The 22,825-nt window shown below is 52.2% G+C and overlaps 1 protein-coding gene across 2 annotated transcripts in view; it reads right to left on the bottom strand.

Moving 5' to 3' along the window:
• Positions 1-48: 48 nt before the first annotated feature.
• Positions 49-22,825, bottom strand: part of tub (TUB bipartite transcription factor) — a 54,761-nt gene continuing 31,984 nt past the window's right edge. The window contains 12 exon segments of one of the 2 annotated variants that reach the window (NM_001007492.1): positions 49-1,011; positions 1,176-1,347; positions 2,648-2,655; positions 2,657-2,662; positions 2,664-2,669; positions 2,671-2,687; positions 2,690-2,754; positions 3,013-3,127; positions 7,673-7,785; positions 8,073-8,264; positions 18,045-18,166; positions 21,650-21,814. In NM_001007492.1, the coding sequence (NP_001007493.1) occupies positions 878-1,011; positions 1,176-1,347; positions 2,648-2,655; positions 2,657-2,662; positions 2,664-2,669; positions 2,671-2,687; positions 2,690-2,754; positions 3,013-3,127; positions 7,673-7,785; positions 8,073-8,264; positions 18,045-18,166; positions 21,650-21,814 (1,115 nt within the window). In that variant the 3' untranslated portion in view covers positions 49-877. 2 annotated transcript variants of the gene reach the window in all.

The following is a 22,825-nucleotide window of genomic DNA, read 5'->3' as shown; positions in this document are numbered from 1 at the left end:
CCCACAGACCCGACTCCCACTTATACACAGATACAGAGCCAGGACATGTAGACACTCAAGTCCAGACAAATTTAATATACAGAACGGTTCTAAGATACCCATCACCCTCGCACAGATGTGAAAGACACTTTATCATTAAAAAAAAAAAAGAACGAGGGGAAGGGAATAAGCCTCACAATGTCGGACGAGGCCCCTCCCCCCCCATACCGAAGGGTTAACCATGGGTTTAGTTACAGCTAAAAATTAGGATACAGTACGTGGACCACAATATCTGCAATGACTGGTGGGGGTTAATAACTACAATATGAGATAGAAAAAAAAAATGGGGGTGACGGATTCGCCGAAAAGGGCAGATCCTTCCGACCACAAAAGTGCCATAAAGTGAATCCCGGCACAGAAACACGAAGGCGCCTTGTGCTTTTGCTCAGCATTTTAGTTTAGTCGACCCCCAATCTGTCAGCACTAAGGATTGGCCGCCCCATTGGTTCATATTCGCTGGGTGAGAAGGCAAAACAGTTCATGCACTTGGGTACAAAAGAAACACTAAGGTTAATGGGATCAGTAACAGCGCCCCCTGGGGGTCCAACCCGCTTCAGAGTCTTGAAAACATCTCTTCCCCGCCCCCCCCCCTCCATAAAAATAATTACAAAAATAAAATTGCAATTTCCACCTTTGCAGAAAGAAGCGGAATCCCCACCACGTGTGGGTGAAAGTGCAGTCTCCGCCCACAGCGAGGGATTGGTTCATTGGAGGGGGGGAAAAAAAGAACATGGCGAAGAACATAGAAAGTAAGGGGCGGGGCTTGACTGAATAAGAACCCCGCCCCCCCCCACACCCCAAAACAAAATGTTCTTGGTGATTGGCTGGGTCCGTGCCCTCACTCGCAGGCCAGTTTGCTATCGAAGCTGGACAGGGCTATGGCGAATGCTTGTAACGCACACATGGGGTAGTTATAGTCCATTGTAAACACATCCTCCGCCACGCGGCCGAACTGCATCACGATATAATCCGCTGGGGGGGGGGGAAACAAATAAAAATCAGTCAATTGAAATGTAATTGTACTTTGCACTGCTGGTTCCGACCCCTGAAGCAAAATAGCGTGTCTGCTGCTACATTGTTTCACGAGTCGGAACCAGAGAACAGAAAAGGGACGGGTATATGGAAAAAGGACGTACGGTCATTGTCGTGTATGATTTGGAAATTCTTGACGGACGCCTGCGTGACCCGCCCGTGGAAGTTCAGCACGTACGATTGGGTGTCGTCGTTCCACACGGGGGTCTTGTTGTGCAGCTCGATGACGCTCTCCGTGTTCTTGTTCTGCCACCGAGAGAGCAGCGTCTCGTGTTCCTGCCAAGGGAAAAGGGAGGAAAGAAATAGATAAAATGGAAAAATTGCAGGGGCTTTTCTCTATTGTACAGGGACAGCCCCCCAGACTGGAGTAAAGGAGATCTCACTATCAGCATAGGAAGGGGTTCCTTACTGTAATGGCAGTCAGGAATCCATATGTGCCATAGTTTTATGGTATCTCTCTGTAAAGGCTATGGGCAAACTTAGGGGGCTGTTCCTGCTGAATTGTGCTTAGTACAGAGGAATCCCTATGTGCCATAGTTTTATGGTATCTCTCTCTGTAAAGGCTATGGGCGAAACTTAGGAGGCTTTGTTTCCTCGTCTGGAAGTTTAGTGGCTTGTAAGCAGGGGAATCTCTTATGTGGCCATAAGTTTTTATTGGTATCGTCTCTGCATCAGGCTTGGCAAACTTAGGGTGCGGTGCTGTTCCTGCTGAATTGTCGAATCTTAGCGTGACAGGTGGGAATCCCTATTGTGCCATAGTTTTATATGGTATCTCTCTGTACAGGCTTATGGGCAAACTGGGGCTGTTCCCTGCTGAATTGTGCTTAGTACCGGGGAATCCTCTATATTTGCCGTAGTTTTTATGGGATCTCCTCGTATTACATAAGGCTGGATGAGCACACTTTAAGGGGCTCTGTTACCTGCTGAAGGTTGTGCCTTATGTACAGGGAAGTCCCTATGTGCCATATGATTTTTTAAGTATGTATCAGTCATACTGTACTTAAAGGCTTATGGGCAACTTTAGGGAGGCTGTTGATCCGGCTGAAATTTGTGCTTGAGTGAACGGTGGAAATCCCTATGTTGCGGATAGTCTATATTGGTATCTGTCCTACTGAGTCAGACAGGCTGTATTCGTAGCCAAACTGTAGGAGGGCCGTGTATGGTTCCTGATAGAATTGTGCTTAGTACAGGGGAATCCGCTATGTGGCCATAGTTTTATGGTGATCGTCTCTGTTATCAGGGAAGCCTTAATGAGCAACTACTTAGGGGGCTGTTCGCTGCCCTAATTGGTGCTTAAAGTACAGGGGAATCGGCCCATATGTGGCCATAGTTTTATGGTAATCTATCTCTGTACAGGCTCATGGCAACCTCTAGGGAGGGCTGTTTCTGCTAGAATCTGTGCTTAGTACAGGGGAATCCCTATGTGCCATAGGTTTTTTATGGTAGTCGAGTGCTCTGTAAGGCATTGGGGCAAACTTAGGAGGCTGGTTGCCTAGCTGAATTGTGCTTAGTACAGTAACTTGCCCAACCTGACTCAGTGATTTTGGGAGGATCGGTATTCAGTCACAGAACTTACGTTCCGGGTGCCGGATTAGACAACATCGCGTACATGGTCCTATTCATTAGCCCGGGAATAATCACACTCATCTTCCGGGGCCCTTTGAACCCTAAGACGTTTGTCTCCTATAAGTCAATAAAAAAAGAAAAAAGAACCATTGAAAAAAGTTCCCTATCATTTTCCACCTTGTAACACAGATTCCTGCCAGTTCCCACTAGGTGTCAGTGTTAGCCCAGTCATCGCCCCCACTCTCCAGTGGCAATCAGTGGCCTAGGGCGTACAGACCCATGGTAATAGACGAAGTGGTCGTCGCCCACATAGACGGGGAACGGCGCCTTAACATAATGAAAAGAAAGAGCCGGTGTATTGATGCCAAGTGTAGCGTAGCAGATGGCGGCGAGCTCCTGGCGCAGGTTACTGGCCTCCAAACTCGAGGTGGTTTTGCCCGGATTCACCCCGTTATCGTAAACGGTAAACTTTGTGCCCATCAGGTTTGATCTGCAAAGAGAAAGAATCAGAGTGGTGCAGTAATTGCAGCAGGGAACAGACCAGGGCATTGTCGTTGATGAACAGAGAGAAATAATCCATTCTTCCTCACTAAGGAGAGGAACCATTTCCTGAATTGGACAGGAGAAGGGGCATCCAGATTTGGGCAAGTTGCAGGAAGACGACGTTCTGTCAGGAATCGAGGGCGTACACATGACTCGGGAGATAGAGGGTTTCTTTGTTCCAGGGTACCAGAGCCAGTCGTAATGTGTGGTCTCCTGGAGAGTCCGCCGGGGTGCTTATTAATTAATGGGGCTAATTAAATGATTCGATAGAGGGCGAATATCATGTGAAAATGCCGAGTGGCGTTCTTCTAGTCTCCCCGTCCATCTGACACGAGGGATTCTACCTGTCTAACCGAGGCTAATCGCGCCATTCTCCGCTACATTTCAGCTAAATGGGGGTGTAAAGGGGAAACTGCGCTTCAGAACATTCACCAGAGAACACATAGAATCGCTCGCATGAATGCAAAAAAAAAGCCAAAAAACCATCAGTTTTTCGCTGGCTGCGAGATTATTGCACCCGGGGGTGGCGCCTGTAGTCGCATTTGCGAAAAGTAGTGTTATGGGAAGGGCAGTGGCCCCAGCAAAGCAGGTGAAAGTGGTACTCTAAGCAGAGTTACCAATTGAGTCTCCCCAGAGACTAGAGACACGTCTGTACCTCATTCCCCCAACATGAACCTGTCCAGTCCCTGTCCCTGTTTTCTAGTCCCCGGTCCCCATCCCTGTCACGCCATCCGCCCGTCTCCCATCCTGTACCCGTCCCAATCTCCTGTCCCCCGTACCCCATCCCCGTCCTGTCCCCGCGTTCCTATCGGCCCGTTCCTATCTCCCGATTCCCTGTTCCCCGTCCCTGTCCCCGTACCCTGTCCATCCCCGTAGTTCCCTATCCCCCCGTCCCTGGTTCCCGTCCCTGTATGCCCTGTCCTGTCCCGCGTTCCTGTACCCCTGTCCCTATGTCCTGTCCCCAAGTTCCTGTCCCGGTTCCCTGTTTCCTCGGTCCTTCCGCCGTCCTGAAGATCCCCCGTCCCTGTCCCCTAGTTCCTGGCTCGCCCAGTCCCCGCGCGTGTATGGTGGGTGTGTCGGTGCTGGACTGCTTAATCTATCCCTGTCCCGTTCCTGTCCCCGTCCCTGTCCCCATCCCTATCCCTGTCCCGTTGCTGTCCCGTCCCTGAGTCCACTTATAAGAAACCCCATTCAAGTCTATCGCCTGTCCCTATCCCCTGTCCTCGCCGTTCCTGTCCGCCATGTTCCTGTCCCCGTCGCCCTATATCCCTGTCCCCCGGTTCCTGATCACCCGTTCCTCTATCCCTGTCCCGTCTCCTGTCCCCGTCCCTTGTCCCCATCCCTATGCCCTGTCCACCAGTTCCTGTCCGTCCCTGTCGCTCCATCCCTATGCCCTGTCCTATCCCTGTCCCCCGTGTCCTGTCCAGTTTCCTGTTCCCGTGCTCCTATACGACTGTCCCCCGGTTCACACCTGTCCCTCCTGTCCCTATTCCCTGGTCCCCGCGCGTAATCCTGTCCCCATGCCTTGATTCCTGTCCCCGTCGCGCATTCCTGTCCCTGTTCCTAGATCCCCAGTAGATCCCTATCCCTGTTTCCCTGCAGTCACCCGTCCTATCCCTGTACGCCGGTTTCCTGGTCCCCGTAGCCACTATCCCTGTCCACCCGTTCCTGGTCCCCACGTCCCTATGCACGCCTGTTCCCCGTTCCTTGTCCCCATCCCTATCAGCAGCCTGTCAATGTTCCTGTCTCCGTCCCTAGTGCCCTGTCCCCGTCACTTAGGTCCCCCAGTGCTCCTATGTACAATGTGAACCCAGGTCCCTGACAATCAGGACCGTGCCTCGGTGTACCCTGGTCCCCCGTCCTTGTCCTCTCCTCGATCCCTGTCCCCCGTCTCTGTCCCCGTTCCTGTCACCGGTTCCGTCACCGTCCCTGATCCCCTTGATCCTGTTACCCGTCCCAGTCCCGTCCCTGTCGCCACGTTCCCGCAAGTGTTGTCCCTGTGCCCGTCCGTCCCCAGTTCCCGTCGTCCCTGTCCCGTCCCAGTGTCGCCCGTATCCCTGGTCCCCGTCCTATCCCTGTCCTCTCTTCGCTCGTTCGTTTCCACCGTGTACCCTGTCCCTATCCCTGTCCCCTTGTTCCTGGTCCCCATCCCTCCATCCCTGTCGCCGTGTTCCTGTCCCCGTACCCCGTGCCCTATCGCCATTATCCGTGTTCCTTGTCCCCGTCCCTATCACCTGTCTCCGTTCCCTGTCCCGCAGTTCTCAGTCTACTCCCTATCCCTGTCCCCAGTTCCTCGTCCCGTCCCTGTCCGCTATCCGCTTATCCTGTCCCCGTTCCTAGTCCCCGTGCCCTGTCCCCCATCCCTATCCGTGTCCCGTTCCTGTCCCCGTCCCTGTCCCTATCCCTATCCCTGTTCTGTTACCTGTCCCTATCCCTTGGTCCCCTGTTCCTGTCCGCCGTCCCTTCCCTATCCTATCCCTGTTCCTGCTCCCCGTCCTAATTGCACCTGTCCTCCGTCTCTAGTCCCCTTCGTTACCCTATCCCTGTCCCAGTTCCTGTCCCCCGCCGTCCGCTATACCGCCTGTCCCGTTCCTGTCCCATCCCTCATAACCTTGTCCCAGTATCCTGTCCCCGTTCCTAATCCCTGTCCCCGCGATAGTACCCTGTTCACCGTTCCGTCCCTGTCCCGTTCCCCGGTCCCTCGTTCCCAGTCGTGCCGCATTGCCCTGGTCCGCGTCCCTGTCCGTGTCCTTGTCCGCGTCCCTATCCCTGTCCCCGTTCCTGTCCCCGTCCTGTCCCTATCCCTGTAGTCCCGTGCCTCGTCCGCCCGTTCCCCGGTCGGTTCCCTGTCCCCGTCCGTCCTGTTTCCCACCGTCCTGTCCCAGTCCTGTCCCCGGTATCCTGTCCCCCTGTCCTATACCTGTACCCCTGTTCCCTGTCCGCCGTCCCTGTCCCCTATCCCTGTCCGCCGTTCCCTGTCCCAATCCCTATCCGCTGTTCCTGTCCCCGTCCCTATCCCTGTCCCCCGTTCCTGTCCCATCATCCCTATCCCTGTTCCTGTCCCCGTCCCTATCCCTGTCCCCGTCCTGTCCCCGTCCCTATCCCTGTCCCCGTTCCTGTCCCGTCCCTATCCCTGTCCCCGTTCCTGTCCACATCCCTATCCCTGTCCCCGTTCCTGTCCCCGTCCCTGTCCCTGTCCCTATCCCTGTCCCCCGGTCCTATCCCTGTCCCCGTCCCTGTCCCCGTTCCTGTCCCCGTCCCTGTCCCCAGTCCCTGTTTCCCGTCCCCGTGTCCCTGTCCCCGTCCCCGTTCCCATCCCCGTCCCCGTTCCCGTTCCCGTCCCCGTTCCTGTCCCCGTTCCCGTCCCTGTCCCCGTCCCTGTCCCTGTTCCCGTCCCGTTCCCCGTCCCTGTCCCCGTCCCTGTTCCCGTCCCTGTCCCCGTTTCCCATCCCGTTCCCGTCCCTGTTCCCGTCCCGTCCCTGTTCCCGTCCTATCCCCGTCCCTGTTCCCGTCCTGTCCCCGTTCCCAGTCCCTATCCCCGTCCTTGTCCCGTCCTGTCCCCGTTCCCGTCCCCGTCCCTGTTCCCGTCCCCGTCCCTATCCCCGTCCCTGTTCCCGTCCCCGTCCCTGTTCCCGTCCCTATCCCCGTCCCTGTTCCCGTCCCTGTCCCCGTTCCCGTCCCTATCCCCGTCCCTGTTCCCGTCCCTGTCCCCGTTCCCGTCCCTGTTCCCGTCCCCGTCCCTATTCCCGTCCCTGTTCCCGTCCCTGTCCCCGTCCCTGTTCCCTGTCCCTGTCCCCGTTCCCGTCCCTGTCCCCGTCCCTGTCCCCGTCCCTGTTCCCGTCCCTGTCCCCGTTCCCGTCCCTCCCCGTCCCTGTTCCCGTCCCTGACCCGTCCCTGTCCCCGTCCCTGTCCCCGTTCCTGTCCCCGTCCTGTCCCCGTCCCTGTTCCCGTCCCTGTCCCCGTTCCCGTCCCAGTCCCCGTCCCTATCCCTGTCCCCGTTCCTGTCCCCGTCCTGTCCCCGTTCCTGTCCCTGTCCCAGTCCCCGTTCCCGTCCCTGTCCCCGTTCCCGTCCCTGTCCCCGTTCCTGTCCCCGTTCCTGTCCCCGTTCCCGTCCCCGGTTTCCGTCCCCGTCCCTGTCCCTGTTCCTGTCCCCGTCCCTGTTCCCGTCCCCGTCCCTATCCCTGTTGCCTGTCCCCGTCCCGTGTTCCCGTTCCCGTCCCTGTCCCCGTCCCTGGTTCCTGTCCCCGTCCCTGTCCGTTCCGCCCCGTCCCTGTCCCTGTTCCTGTCCCCGTCCCTGTCCCCGTCCCTGTTCCTGTCCCCGTCCCTGTTCCCGTCCCCGTCCCTGTCCCTGTTCCTGTCCCCGTCCCTGTTCCCGTTCCCGTCCCCGTCCCCGTCCCCGTTCCCTGTCCCCGTCCCAGTCCCCGTCCCTATCCCTGTCCCCGTTCCTGTCCCCGTCCCTGTCCCCGTCCCTGTCCCCGTCCCCAGGACCCACCTGAGTTTGCCAATAAAGCTCTCCCCCCCGCGGGAAAGGTCCGTCGGGTCAATGGAAATGAGGTAATTGGAAGTTTTGCTTTTCTTTCGCTTCCTGCCGGCCAATAGGAAAACCTGAAACGCATCACATATTCCATATTAGGAGATCTCCCAGCATGCACAGCAAAGCCTCCTGTCATTTTATGGCCCGGTGCAGGGCCGGTGGGGGCGGAGACACGGTGTTTGCCCCATATGTTGGTAGAATTAAACCCCACCCCCAAAGGTCCGTCCTGTTTGTTGTTGAACCCTAAACTTGGGTCAGGCCAGTTGGCCACTCTTGATTGGTTGAAACTTGGACCCTCCCACTTTATCGAAATACAATATCTCCCACTGACTGTCACATAAATGAGGGGGGGTCCCACCTTTTTGCCGTCCTCCCGTTCCAGATGGAGGTAATAAGTGGGGTACATCCCTCTGTCCATCCCCTTCTTGTCCCTCGTGATTCTGCATTTGATCGTCACTCCCTGTGGGGCCGGCCGCATAGAGAATTCCTCCAGGTCTTCTACATCGATGGAGGGTTCATTGGAGGGGGGGCTGGGAGCCGACACTGTCTCCTGTGGGGACGGAAAAACCAGCATTGTTATTCGAACTAAGCACAATCCAGCAGGAACAGCCCCCAAGTTTGCCCATAGCCTGTACAGAGAGATACCATAAAACTATGGCAGCATAGGGATTCCCCTGTACTAAGCACAATTCAGCAGGAACAGCCCCCTAAGTTTGCCCATAGCCTGTACAGAGAGATACCATAAAACTATGGCACATAGGGATTCCCCTGTACTAAGCACAATTCAGCAGGAACAGCCCCCTAAGTTTGCTCATAGCCTGTACAGAGAGATACCATAAAACTATGGCACATAGGGATTCCCCTGTACTAAGCACAATTCAGCAGGAACAGCCCCCTAAGTTTGCTCATAGCCTGTACAGAGAGATACCATAAAACTATGGCACATAGGGATTCCCCTCTACTAAGCACAATTCAGCAGGAACAGCCCCCTAAGTTTGCCCATAGCCTGTACAGAGAGATACCATAAAACTATGGCACATAGGGATTCCCCTGTACTAAGCACAATTCAGCAGGAACAGCCCCCTAAGTTTGCTCATAGCCTGTACAGAGAGATACCATAAAACTATGGCACATAGGGATTCCCCTGTACTAAGCACAATTCAGCAGGAACAGCCCCCTAAGTTTGCCCATAGCCTGTACAGAGAGATACCATAAAACTATGGCACATAGGGACTCCCCTGTACTAAGCACAATTCAGCAGGAACCGCCCACTAGTGCTCACCTGACCGTGTGTGCTGCTGGGTGCTGATCGCAGGTTGTGTGGTGCTCGTTGAGCTCAATCATGAGCAATTGCAGCCCTGGAGGGTGTGGTGCGCCCAGGGATGCTGATCCAGGAAAGCCCCAGGCCTCATCTGAGTCACCTAGGCCTCGGGGTGCTTCTGCAGAAGGAGGAGTTTCTGAGGGGCCCCAAGCGGAGTCCCCAGTGCAAGTTGCGGGGTTTAACCCTGATATGGCTGCCGCATGAACCGGGATTCCAGGAAAATCTGGCCAAGGGAATTCAGAAGTTTAAGGAGAAAAGGGCTGAGCTTGCGGCTCTGAAATCTCTAATAAAGACCAAGAGGTATGAGTGCGCTAAGGCCTACAGCCTGGCCCGGCCCCGCAAGAAGGTAGAGATTGCTGCCCTGTGTGACAAGCAGCGCACTCTGGAGCGGGAGCTGGACTTCCTTGGCAAGGGAATCGGCGCGGTAAAGGAATCCTTTGATAATGCCGAGCGGTTCCGGGAGATGGAGCAGAGGCGCCAGGAGGAAAATACAGGGCATCGCTGAGAAGCAGAGCCATTACAGAGGTGTCCAGCGATGAGGAGCCTGAAAGCTCTGGGCCCTCCAGCCAAACCGGCCAGTTCCAAAGAGCCCTGGGATCCCCACTGGCAGTCCTACTGGTACCCCCACTGGTACCCCCTCAGGTACACCGGGCCTCCTAAGGGAGATCAGGCAGGTGGAGTCTCCTTGCTCCCTGAGACCGCAAAAAATGGTCTTTTCTATGGAAGAAATTGAAGATATTGACCCCAAGGAAAAGGTGAAAGCGAAGGAAAGAAACAGCAGCTGGAAGTAAGTAGCTTTGTCTACACAGAATCTGATTTCCCTGTCCTGCCCTCACCCCAAAATCAGCCTATATCTATGGGTGTCTCCCAGGCTGCCCCTCAGTCAGCTGAGGATGTTGGGGTGCAGTCAGCCCCTGCTGCGTTGGCCCAGTTGGGCACACAAAGCAAATGCCAATATGGCTACAGCAGGGAAAAGTGAGAATCTGCCATCTGGGAGGAATGTAGGGCAGCCGGCGCAGAACATGGCTGAAAGGGAATCAGTTTGCCACACTGCTGCAAATATCGGTGCAGAACAACTAGCGGGCCCTGAGGGTGTCATCTCACAGCAGCCAGAGGCCACTACATCCACTACTGTGTCTCTCCCAGAGCAGGAAAAAGCCAGTTGTGATGGGAACAACTCGGAGCGGAACCATAAAGGCAAAGCTGCAGTCGCTGAGCAGCAGGAGGAACAGCGAAAGGGAAAGAAGAAGAAGAAGACCAAGCCTGCTCCTAAATCTGGCAGGAAGAAGGCGGCTGCAAAAGACTCTGCAGCGGACTCTTGTAGTTCAGCAATTCCAACTGCTGCCATTTCCAATGGTGCAAGTGTGCGTGGGCGTGACTGCAGTGAGGGGATCGGTGAGCGACTGCCTGAGGCTGGTGAGTGCACTGGGAATGTGAATTCTGTGGGTGTAAATGTGTCTGGGGGGAAAGTGTTGGGGGGCTCGGGTCCAACTGTGCAAGGGTCAAATGCTGTTGTGCAAGAGGTGAATGTGGGTGCAGATACAAGTGTTGTGGGTGCAGGTACGAGTGCTGTGGGTGCAGGTATGAGTGCTGTGGGTACAAGTGCTGTGGGTGCAGGTACGAGTGCTGTGGGTGCAGGTATGAGTGCTGTGGGTGTGGGTACAAGTGCTGTGGGTGCAGGGGTGAATGACCCAACTGGTGCAGTTAATGCCACAGCGGCGGGTGTGAGTGCAGCGAATGAGGTGGCGGGAGTGAGTGGCCAAAGCTTTGCTAATATTGTCCGTGGCAAGGCTAAAGTGCCTGGCAGTGTGAATGTGGCGAAGGTGGCAGTGAGTGGGGCGCGTGTGGGTGACAAACCTGCAGTGGGGAATTACCCCCGACGTGGGAGGATCTACCCCGCAGACTCGGGGAGGCGCAGGAATGTGGTGCGGTTGCAGTGGGAGGGGGAGGGTCCCTTGCCTGAGGGAAATAATGTTATTGATAAGATCTGTGATATGGGCTTCACTGCAAATGATATTTATTGTTTTGTGCATAACAAAGTTTTCAAAGATTATACCATCAGCTTCATGAGGCCCCAGGAGTTAGATGAATTCTGGGAAAAGTTTAGGGATGCCACAGGGATGTGGGAGGGGTTTCGGGCAGTGCCCGTGTCTAGGCCTGGGGTCTGCAAGGTCACCATTCTAATAGAGAATGAGTCCATCCCCCCCGCAGACCTTAAGATCTGGCTCAGAAGGTATGGGGATGTGATAGGGGAGCTGGAGAGGGACTTTGGGTACAGGGGGATATGGACGGGGGGCTGGCAGGCTAAGGTGCGCCTACGCACAGTAGGCATGTCACCCAGCACATCCCCAGCTCCGCATACATTGGCCGGGATTTAGTCTGCTGCTTTTATCCCGGGCAGCCCAGGGAATGTTGGAAGTGCGGCTCCACCAGGCATTTCAGTATTAGTTGCGATGTACTGAAATGCGCCATGTGCCTTGGCGTAGGTCATGTGGCAAAGCACTGTCCCAAAAGCATCCGGTGCAACTTGTGCGGAGAGCTCGGCCATGCGTATGGTTCCTGTCCTATGTCGTGGCAAAGCATTGAGGAGGAATACCGCAAGGAAATGGGGGTGCTGGAGTCCGAGGCCACACAGGGTCAGGTGGTTGGGGAAACTCAGCCTGTGCCTGATCCTGACTCCCCGTTCATCCCCCATAATTCATCTCAGCCTTCCCATGGCCCCAGCCTCCCCAGGGCCCCCAGCCTTCCGGGCCCCGCAGTCTTCCCAGGCCCCGCAGTCTTCCCGGGCCCCGCAGTCTTCCCGGGCCCCGCAGTCTTCCCAAGCCCCGCAGTCCTCCACATCCGTTAGGGGCAACACGGGGAAGGGGGAGAGGACAACCTAGTGGACGGTCACTAATGTCCCAAAGGGTAGTTCAGGAGACCCCCCCTTCTGAGCGGCCTAGTGCGGCTAACAACACATTGGGGGATTGGGTCAAAGTAGGCGAACCCCAGAAAGCCACCTTGGCCAAGCAAAAGGCTACCAACTCGAGTGGGGGGAATCACAGGAAGAAAGAGGAAAGGGCAGAAGGTGCCCATACAAAGGAGGGGGCTGATCCCTTTCCTTTATCCGTAAACAGATTTGCTCCTTTATCTTGGGGGGAGAGGGCAGAGTTGGAGGAGGAGGAGGAGCTAAACAGGGAGCTTGGCCAGTCTGATAACGCCAACTCTTCCTCTTCGGAATTTGAGGACATAAGTCCTGCTGAAGCTGAAAAGCTTCCATCTGGTCTCTCTGCAAAGAGGGAATGCTCTGACGATGATAGGAAGGTAAAAAGGAGGGTGGAAACCTCCTCATCTTAATCACCCTGTAAATGGCTGTTCCCCCTCCGATACGCGTCGTGACCATTAATGTCGCGAGCGTTAAGTCTGTAGGTGCAAGAGACACGGCCTTCTTTTTTCTCTCCCGAGTTGAGGCAGACATTTTATTTTTGCAAGAGACCAGATTATGCAATCTTCAGGTGCTCCATAGGGCCAAGAAGGAATGGGTGCACGGTCCCTTCTTACTGGTCTCTTGCGGCCCGAGATGTACAGCGGAGTGGCGGTCCTTTTTAAGACCAGTAAGGTAACAGTCAAACGGGTGATTGAGGTAGAGATGGGCAGATGTATGGTCTTAGACGTCCTGCTGAATGGGCAGAATCTTCGCCTTATTAATGTGTACGGTCCTCAGACCCTAAAGGCGAGGAGGGACCTGTTTAGCAGGATTAAGCCCTTTCTTTTTAGCAGCCCGGCCGATAATTTTTGGCGGTGACTTTAACACCGTGACTAGGCCTATGGATAGGGGAGGTGCCGCAGGACGGCTGGGCTACGATAGCATTTACCTGAATAGCATAGTTAGTCAGGCCGGCCTAGAGGATGTGCACATTCGCCACTTCCCTGACCGCACGGGTTTCACTTTTTATAGAGGAACATGTAGAAGTAGGATAGACAGGTTTTTTGTTAAACAGGACTTCATAGTGTCTCCTCCTGAGGTGACAGCCGTGGAGTTCTCCGATCACTGTATGGTGAGTGTGTCCTTGAATGTTTCAGAGTCCCCTCAGAGGGGAAGGGGTCTTTGGCGCCTGAATTCGGCCCTCCTGGGGGAGGAGTGTGTAAATCAGTCCTTCAGGGAGTTCTTTCAGGCTCAGGAATCCTTATTAGATCTGTGCAACACTAAGGCGGAGTGGTGGGAGATGGTCAAAAAGAGGGCAGCAGGACTCTTTCGAGGCCTAGCAAACAAGATACAAATTGATAAAGATCGTGCCTACCAATCTCTCAGGAGAAAGTTAGACAGACTGGTGTCTGATGGGGCCCAAGGTGGGGAAGTTGCCAGGGTCCGTGCCCTCATGAAGGAGTATCAGTATGACAGGTACTCTTCCCTGGTTTTGGAGAGGGACTACGGGAAGCACCACTCGCCCGACCCTTACCAAAACTGCCGGGAAGTGTTTTCCCGCAAGTCCATACACGGCTTGCAAAACGAGGCTGGGGTGCTAGAGACTTCGGTCCCTGGTATTCTCAGAGTTGTTAAGAACTACTATGCTAAACTCCTGAAGGGGCAGGGGCTCTCCCGGGCCAGTATGTCTTCCTTTCTGGAAGAGACCCCTATTCTGCAAGATGAGAATATTTCTTTTGACGAATTGGAGTGTGAGATTGGAGTTGAGGAGGTCAGGAAGGCAATTGAAGGCTTAGGCCTCAAAAAGTCTCCAGGGCCTGACGGTTTAACAGCCGAATTTTATAAACAGTTTGTTGATGTCCTGGCCCCTCGTCTCACAGAGGTATTCAATAGCACCCTGGAAGAGGGCCTACTCCCTCCCTCTATGAGACACTCAGCTCTTATTCTCCTCTCCAAGGGTTTGGACCAGTCTAAGGTTGAGAACTGGCGCCCCATCGCTCTTCTCAATACAGACCGAAAGATTCTGGCAAAGGTCATGTTCAACCGCCTTTTTCCTTTTGCAGAAAGGCTTCTTTCCCCCTCTCAGCACTGCACAGTGAAGGGCCGCAGCACCTTTTCCGCTGTCCTTGGCATCCGGGAGGTCCTAGAGCGGTGCAGGATCTGCGAGTGGGGTAAGTATCTGCTGACTTTGGATCAGTCAAAGGCTTTCGATAGGGTAAACCACGAGTATCTCTGGTTGCTCCTTGACAGGTACGGTCTTCCGGGTAAATTTGTTAATTGGCTAAAGATTTTGTATAAAGGGGCCGAGAGTTTCCCACTTGTGAATGGTTGGTCCGGGGAGAGCTTTGGGGTTTCTTCTGGGGTCCGACAGGGCTGTCCTTTGAGCCCTTTGCTTTATGTATTTGCCATTGATCCCCTCATAAGGCGGATAGAGTGCGATGCATTAGCAGGGGTTCCTCTGTCTCCCGGGAGGGCCCTGAAGGTCTCCGCTTATGCAGACGATGTCACAGTAGTCGTGTCTAGTGGGGAGGAGGCAGAGACTGTGGCACGGGTGCTAAGGGACTACTCAAGGGCCTCTGGGTCCTTGATTAATCAGAATAAGTGCAAAACTTTCTGGATGGGGAAGGGAGATCCTGCCTTCGATCTTCCGGATGTCTTCCCAGTGGCCCAGCCCAAAATTAAAATTCTTGGTATCGAATTTGGCCATGGCGATTATGCCAAGCAAATTTGGGAGGGCAAGTTGGAAACCGCATCTGTTCTGGTGAACCGGTGGAAAGGGTTGAAATTTACCCTCAGAGAAAGGGTGGATCTTATCAAAACCTACCTGATTCCAATCTTTTTGTATCTCAGCCATGTGTGCCTTTTGCCAGAAGCTTTCTACGTTAAGATCAAAGGTCTCTTCTTCCAACTGTTATGGGGAATAAGACAAACCTCATCAAAAGAAATATTACCTACCTACAAAGGAAGGAGGGGGGTCTCGGTATGGTGAACCCCGTTGTGTTCTTCGTGAACACCTTTATTAAGTATAACTATAACAACCTCCTGTTGGAGAAGCCTCCTTTGTGGGTGGAGATCTTCAGAGTTTGGGCCCTTCCTTTTCTTGAGTGTTGGAAGAGAGGCGGCTTGGTAAAGAGCGTGCGTGCTCCTCATGCCCCTCTCCCGCCTTATGTTGCCGTGAGTCTGAAGGTGATGAGGCGGTGGTGTGTGTCTGTTGGGGAGATCAGGGCTTCTCCAAGAAGGGACATCGATAGGAGAGTCTTGGGTTCCTACTTTCATGCATCACTGGCCCTGAAAGACTGTCCAGACGAGGTGTTGAGATCAGGGCTCTCTTTAGTCAATTCCCCAAGGGTTCCCCCGAAGCTCAGGGATGTCGTCTGGCGCTCCTTCCACGGGAAGCTCTATGTTAATGGGAATCTGAAGTACAGACGCACTGATGACCGTGACTGCCCACGAGAGGAATGCTCTGGGGAAGTGGAAACGATGGACCACTTCTTGCTTCAGTGCCCCTTTAACATAGATGTTTACAAACAAGTCTCTGCTGCCTTGGGCATTCCTTGCCTCTCTGGTTGTAATTACCAGGAGTGGGCCTATGGGGCATTCAAGCGACACAGGGGGTATGATTTGGGCACTCTTTTCTTAGTCAGCTCTGTTGTCCGCTTTTACACCTGGAACGCACGGTGCAAGGTTTCTCTCAGGCGTGAAGTCCTCCCCTGTCCAGTGGTGGTGGATATGGTACTGGGTGAGCTCGGGAAGATACGCTCTTTGGAGAGACAAAGGATGGATGAAGCAAGGTGGAAGGGTCTGTGGAGGGGCATTCAGTTTGACCCACCGTGAGTCTCTTGCTAATTCTGATGTCTCTTTGGTGTTGGGCTAGTTCTTTTCACCCCCCTTAGATTTTTGCCTTCGTCGTATTTTTCTGATGGGGCTTCATACAGTTTTAGGTGAGTAGCCCAATCTTTTGCCTTCCTGGAGTCAGAGCCATGTTTTGTGTATATAGTTGTTTATAGTAGAGTGGCCCCCAGCCAGGCTGAGCCGCTCATTGAAGTTGAGTTAAAGTTGGAAATTGAGCAGCGCTGTATAGCTCAGGTGCGACTATACATCAGCTTTGTAACATTTGTACAGTTGCCCACAGAGCAAGCGGATACGTTTTATGGATAAGCTAATTATGTTTACTGCATGTAAATCTATTTAATGCTTTTGCTTATTTGTTATGTTATTTTAAGCTTTATTGTATTAGGATGCAAGAACTCAATAAACAAAAATTTCCCCTGTACTAAGCACAATTCAGCAGGAACAGCCCCCTAAGTTTGCTCATAGCCTGTACAGAGAGATACCATAAAACTATGGCACATAGGGATTCCCCTGTACTAAGCACAATTCAGCAGGAACAGCCCCCTAAGTTTGCTCATAGCCTGTACAGAGAGATACCATAAAACTATGGCACATAGGGATTCCCCTGTACTAAGCACAATCCAGCAGGAACAGCCCTCTAAGATATAGTAGTGTAGGTATTTTTAGGAAAATATTTTCACTTGCGGTTTCCAGTTCGTACTTTACAGTTGGGGAAAATGATGAAATGAAGATAAATGGAAGAGATTCGGGTCGTACGTCAGAGAAGCTCTGAGTCCCCCCCAGACAGGAGACATAACAATAGCAGAGAGGGAATTGGCAGCCGTGGTATTGGGGCCATAAAAAGGCCTATTGGGCAGGAGCGGGGGTGTAACGGAGCGGCCGATGGTCGGAATAAGCACTTTTCCCAGATTATTTGGTCGCCTGCCCAGAAAGTGAATAAAAGTCAGTGGAACGGCGACCGCATCGGGCGGAAAAGCAATTTATTCCTCATTACATTTGGCCGAACTGAATCCAAATCTCTAAAGGGGATATAAACCCAGCCGTGATGCTGCCCCACTGCGCCCCCTAGTGTTGCTATAGATTTGTAGTCCGGCAACAGCTGAGTAACGTTGGGTTGAGCCGCGCTGTGCCGCAGAGTTTAGTTCCCCTTTAAAATCATCACATAAACACGGCAGTTAAAAAATGTTAACCCTTCCCTAGCAAATTAGGATTCGGTTCAGTAATTGGCCAAGTCTTTCATGAAGGATTCAGGGTTCAGCCCAAAAATAGTGGAGTCGGTGCATCCCTAATAGAGACCCATATCGGCAGTTACCGACCCAATGAAATGACCCCTCTATCAATGCGCAGAACTGTATGAGCGCTATCTGTGTTCGGCCACTAGGTGGTGCTGCAGAGGCTCAGCCTGAAACCAGCGGGATCCACATGGGTTTGAACCAAGAAACATAGCCCGAGTCACAGGGTGGGGGCCAAACTTAAGTTAGGGCCCCTCTCCACATTGATGACACCCAACTACCATCATCCCCTTCATAAAGACCTTTGTTTTATGGCACTGCTGCTCCATAGACTTCCTAAGGTCTGAATCTGACTCACAGGAGTCTATGGCAGGAGAAAGCAGAAAAGAGAGACCTTAGTGCTGCGCCTATTTCCACTCACACTACTAATTTACTACATGGGCCTTCATGAGAATCATTATTCCCTGCGTTATACCCTGTTACTATCATCAGTAACGCTACTCAGCCAATAGGGGGCCCCCTTGAGTCCTGCTAACCAGTAGAATAGGGCCCCAGTGAATCAATGCCCCTGTTCTGCCCAGGTTACCCCCTCATTAAAGGGGCAGTTCACCTATAAGTTAACTTTTAGTATTCCTTGCAACTTTGCAATTGGTCTTCATTATTTATTTTTTACGGTTTGTGATTATTTACGTTCCTTTGCTGACAGATTTGAAATGGGGGTCACTGACCCCGGCAGACAGAAAACAATTGCTTTTCACCATCCAATGTTCCTATTATTGTTACTTTTTCTTCCTTATCTTTATATTCCTATCCTGTCCCATTCATATTCCAGTCTCTCATTCAAACCAATGCCTGGTTGCTAGGGTAAACAGGACCCTAGCAACCACACAGCCACCGAAGAGAAAGCTAAATAACTGAAAAACCGCAAAAAAAAAAAAAAAAAATGAAAACCAACTGCAAACTGTCTCAGAATATGTCGGACCAATCAGCTGCTGTATGTACTATAAGGCTCCTCCTCACCTTACTGGATTTCTTGCTCGTGGCCGACCCGGGCCGAGTGCTGCTGTTCAGCTGAGAAGAACTTGAACTGTCTTCATCTTCTTCATCCTCCTCCTCATCAAAGTTCATGCTGCTCGATATCCCTGGTACAATGGGGAGGAAGGACAAGGTTTAGAAGCTCAGTCTCCAGCTGCTCTCCTGGTTAAATCAAGCGCAGGCACCTCCAGCCAGCAGTGCTGCAATCAGACTATTGCTCTGTGCCTGGGAATCAATCTGAATTGCAGCCATAAAGCAAGCCAGAAGTGCTGGACTTTCATCAGGAAGGAAGTAATAATAGCCCCTTGAGTACAGGCAAAAAAACATGAGTGTTCTGGGCACACAATAAGCTGTACCCCCATACTGTACTGTCTAAGGGAAACACTATGGCACCTCCTACCCATATGTATAAATACAAATATACAGAGAGGGAATGTTCTGGGCACACAATAAGCTGTACCCCCATACTGTACTGTCTAAGGGAAACACTATGGGACCTCCTACCCATATGTATAAATACAAATATACAGAGAGGGAATGTTCTGGGCACACAATAAGCTGTACCCCCATACTGTACTGTCTAAGGGAAACACTATGGCACCCCCTACCCATATGTATAAATACAAATATACAGAGAAGGAATGTTCTGGGCACACAATAAGCTGTACCCCCATACTGTACTGTCTAAGGGAAACACTATGGCACCCCCTACCCATATGTATAAATACAAATATACAGAGAAGGAATGTTCTGGGCACACAATAAGCTGTACCCCCATACTGTACTGTCTAAGGGAAACACTATGGCACCCCTACCCATATGTATAAATACAAATATACAGAGAAGGAATGTTCTGGGCACACAATAAGCTGTACCCCCATACTGTACTGTCTAAGGGAAACACTATGGCACCCCCTACCCATATGTATAAATACAAATATACAGAGAAGGAATGTTCTGGGCACACAATAAGCTGTACCCCCATACTGTACTGTCTAAGGGAAACACTATGGCACCCCCTACCCATATGTATAAATACAAATATACAGAGAAGGAATGTTCTGGGCACACAATAAGCTGTACCCCCATACTGTACTGTCTAAGGGAAACACTATGGCACCCCCTACCCATATGTATAAATACAAATATACAGAGAGGGAATGTTCTGGGCACACAATAAGCTGTACCCCCATACTGTACTGTCTAAGGGAAACACTATGGCACCCCCTACCCATATGTATAAATACAAATATACAGAGAAGGGATGTTCTGGGCACACAATAAGCTGTACCCCCATACTGTACTGTCTAAGGGAAACACTATGGCACCCCCTACCCATATGTATAAATACAAATATACAGAGAAGGAATGTTCTGGGCACACAATAAGCTGTACCCCCATACTGTACTGTCTAAGGGAAACACTATGGCACCCCCTACCCATATGTATAAATACAAATATACAGAGAGGGAATGTTCTGGGCACACAATAAGCTGTACCCCCATACTGTACTGTCTAAGGGAAACACTATGGCACCCCCTACCCATATGTATAAATACAAATATACAGAGAAGGAATGTTCTGGGCACACAATAAGCTGTACCCCCATACTGTACTGTCTAAGGGAAACACTATGGCACCTCCTACCCATATGTATAAATACAAATATACAGAGAGGGAATGTTCTGGGCACACAATAAGCTGTACCCCCATACTGTACTGTCTATGGGAAACACTATGGCACCCCCTACCCATATGTATAAATACAAATATACAGAGAAGGAATGTTCTGGGCACATTTGGTTTTCGATGCTTTCAGACCAAAGCAGCCGCTGACACAGAGACCGATAGGATATAATTAGAGACACAATAATTATCTCTCTGGCCAATGGCAGGTTACTGCACCCGGAGAAGCAGCCGCGCATTTGGATTGTTTATGCAATTGAAGCTGAAGACTCCGGGTCACCGTAACCATTTACTCCATCAAGGAAACGTCAGAGAAATAAAAATTAATTTCTCTCAGACTCCCCCCCACCAGTGGAGTCACAGACTGATAGAAAGGGGGTCTGGGCAGCTTGTTAGATAGGCTTTATAGCCCTTATCTGCCCCCCCCTGGGGGAGTCACAGACTGATAGAAAGGGGGTCTGGGCAGCTTGTTAGATAGGCTATATAGCCCTTATCTGCCCCCCCCCCCCCTGGGGAGTCACAGACTGATAGAAAGGGGGTCTGGGTAAATTGTTAGATAGGCTTTATAGCCCTTATCTGCCCCCCCTGGGGGAGTCACAGACTGATAGAAAGGGGGTCTGGGCAGCTTGTTAGATAGGCTTTATAGCCCTTATCTGCCCCCCCCTGGGGGAGTCACAGACTGATAGAAAGGGGGTCTGGGCAGCTTGTTAGATAGGCTATATAGCCCTTATCTGCCCCCCCCCCCCCCTGGGGAGTCACAGACTGATAGAAAGGGGGTCTGGGTAAATTGTTAGATAGGCTTTATAGCCCTTATCTGCCCCCCCTGGGGGAGTCACAGACTGATAGAAAGGGGGTCTGGGCAGCTTGTTAGATAGGCTTTATAGCCCTTATCTGCCCCCCCCTGGGGGAGTCACAGACTGATAGAAAGGGGGTCTGGGCAGCTTGTTAGATAGGCTATATAGCCCTTATCTGCCCCCCCCTGGGGGAGTCACAGACTGATAGAAAGGGGGTCTGGGCAGCTTGTTAGATAGGCTTTATAGCCCTTATCTGCCCCCCCCCCCCTGGGGAGTCACAGACTGATAGAAAGGGGGTCTGGGTAAATTGTTAGATAGGCTTTATAGCCCTTATCTGCCCCCCCCCCCCCCTGGGGGAGTCACAGACTGATAGAAAGGGAGTCTGGGTAAATTGTTAGATTGGCTTTATAGCCCTTATCTGCCCCACCCCCCCTGGGGAGTCACAGACTGATAGAAAGGGGGTCTGGGTAAATTGTTAGATAGGCTTTATAGCCCTTATCTGCCCCCCCCCCCTGGGGGAGTCACAGACTGATAGAAAGGGAGTCTGGGTAAATTGTTAGATTGGCTTTATAGCCCTTATCTGCCCCACCCCCCCCTGGGGAGTCACAGACTGATAGAAAGGGAGTCTGGGTAAATTGTTAGATAGGCTTTATAGCCCTTATCTGCCCCCCCTGGGGGAGTCACAGACTGATAGAAAGGGGGTCTGGGCAGCTTGTTAGATAGGCTTTATAGCCCTTATCTGCCCCCCCCTGGGGGAGTCACAGACTGATAGAAAGGGGGTCTGGGCAGCTTGTTAGATAGGCTTTATAGCCCTTATCTGCCCCCCCCCCCCCCGGGGGAGTCACAGACTGATAGAAAGGGAGTCTGGGTAAATTGTTAGATTGGCTTTATAGCCCTTATCTGCCCCCCCCTGGGGGAGTCACAGACTGATAGAAAGGGAGTCTGGGCAGCTTGTTAGATAGGCTTTATAGCCCTTATCTGCCCCCCCCTGGGGGAGTCACAGACTGACAGAAAGGGAGTCTGGGTAAATTGTTAGATAGGCTTTATAGGCCTTATCTGCCCCCCCCCGGGGGGGAGACACACAGAACCCAATGGAACCCAAGTTCTTACCCTTTTTCTGCATGGTGATCCGCAGGTCCTGTTTGCCCTGCTGTTGGCCACTGGCCGCGGTCTCCGTAGCCTCCTCTTCATGGCCCGACTGCCCCACCGTCAGAATCTGGACTTGGCTCCCGGGGCTCGAAGCTTCATCTTGAAAAGCGGCCGGACCATCGATGCCTAATGGGAAGGGGGGGGGGGGGGGTGAGACTTGGGACAGTAACAAGGGGCGGAGCATCTGGGAAAGTTTCCAATCAGAAGAGGGGAGAGCGGGTTGGGGCACCTACGGGGATTGTTCACGTTTAAACTAACTTTTAGTATGATGTAGGGCGTTTCTAAAATAACTTGCAGTTGGTCTTCATTTTTTATTATTTGTGGTTCAGCAACTCTCCAGTTTGGAAGTATTTGCAGCTATATGGTTGCTAAGGTACAAATGACCTTAGCAACCAGGCTGTGGCTTGAATGAGAGACAGGAATAGGAGAGCTCAGCTGTTGCTGGACTACAAAATGCCATCATTATCTCTATATGTAAGGTACCAGCAAGGGGCCTGACACAGGGAATCAGCATTCTCATTGGTCACTTCTTCTGCATCTATAATTAAGCTTTGGATCAGTAGAATTCTCATTGGTGAATTGGTTTCCATGTGTAATTGTGTTTTTCATCAACTAGGGGGCGCAGTGGGACAGCTTTACGGTCGGGTTTAGTGTCTGTTTAAGCATTTTGTTCTGCATCTATCAATACCAACTGGTTGCTAGGGGGTTCCCTGATCCTAGCAACCAGGCATTTGTTACCATATCATAAAGAAGAAGATAAGGCGGGGGTTCACGTGTAACGAGACAACGACAGAAACCCATGCAGGTGATAAAAGGACATCGAACAACAGAAAGTCCGGACTTTGGGTTTTATACGATATAGAAAGTTCTACACAGACCCATTTACCATGTAATGAAAGGGCATTTGAATGGGGCCCCAGAATATCTTCACCCCCCCCCCAAACCCTCCTGCTGTTGTGATTGGATATGAAATCCTGTGTGTTCTGCTCAGTCCAATCACACCCCTCCCCCACTGAGCCAGCAGAGCTTGCACTCACATTCACAGAAAGTTCCATGGATCTCTCCCTGACGGATCAGCGGAAACCTCTCCCCCCCAGTTCCACGAATCCCCCCACCCACTCAGTTGTTCCAAGGAAA

The sequence above is a fragment of the Xenopus tropicalis genome, chromosome 4 (assembly GCF_000004195.4).
Source record: "Xenopus tropicalis strain Nigerian chromosome 4, UCB_Xtro_10.0, whole genome shotgun sequence".
Classification (NCBI taxonomy): Eukaryota; Metazoa; Chordata; class Amphibia; order Anura; family Pipidae; genus Xenopus; species Xenopus tropicalis.
This window is presented reverse-complemented; position numbering and strand designations above follow the sequence as displayed.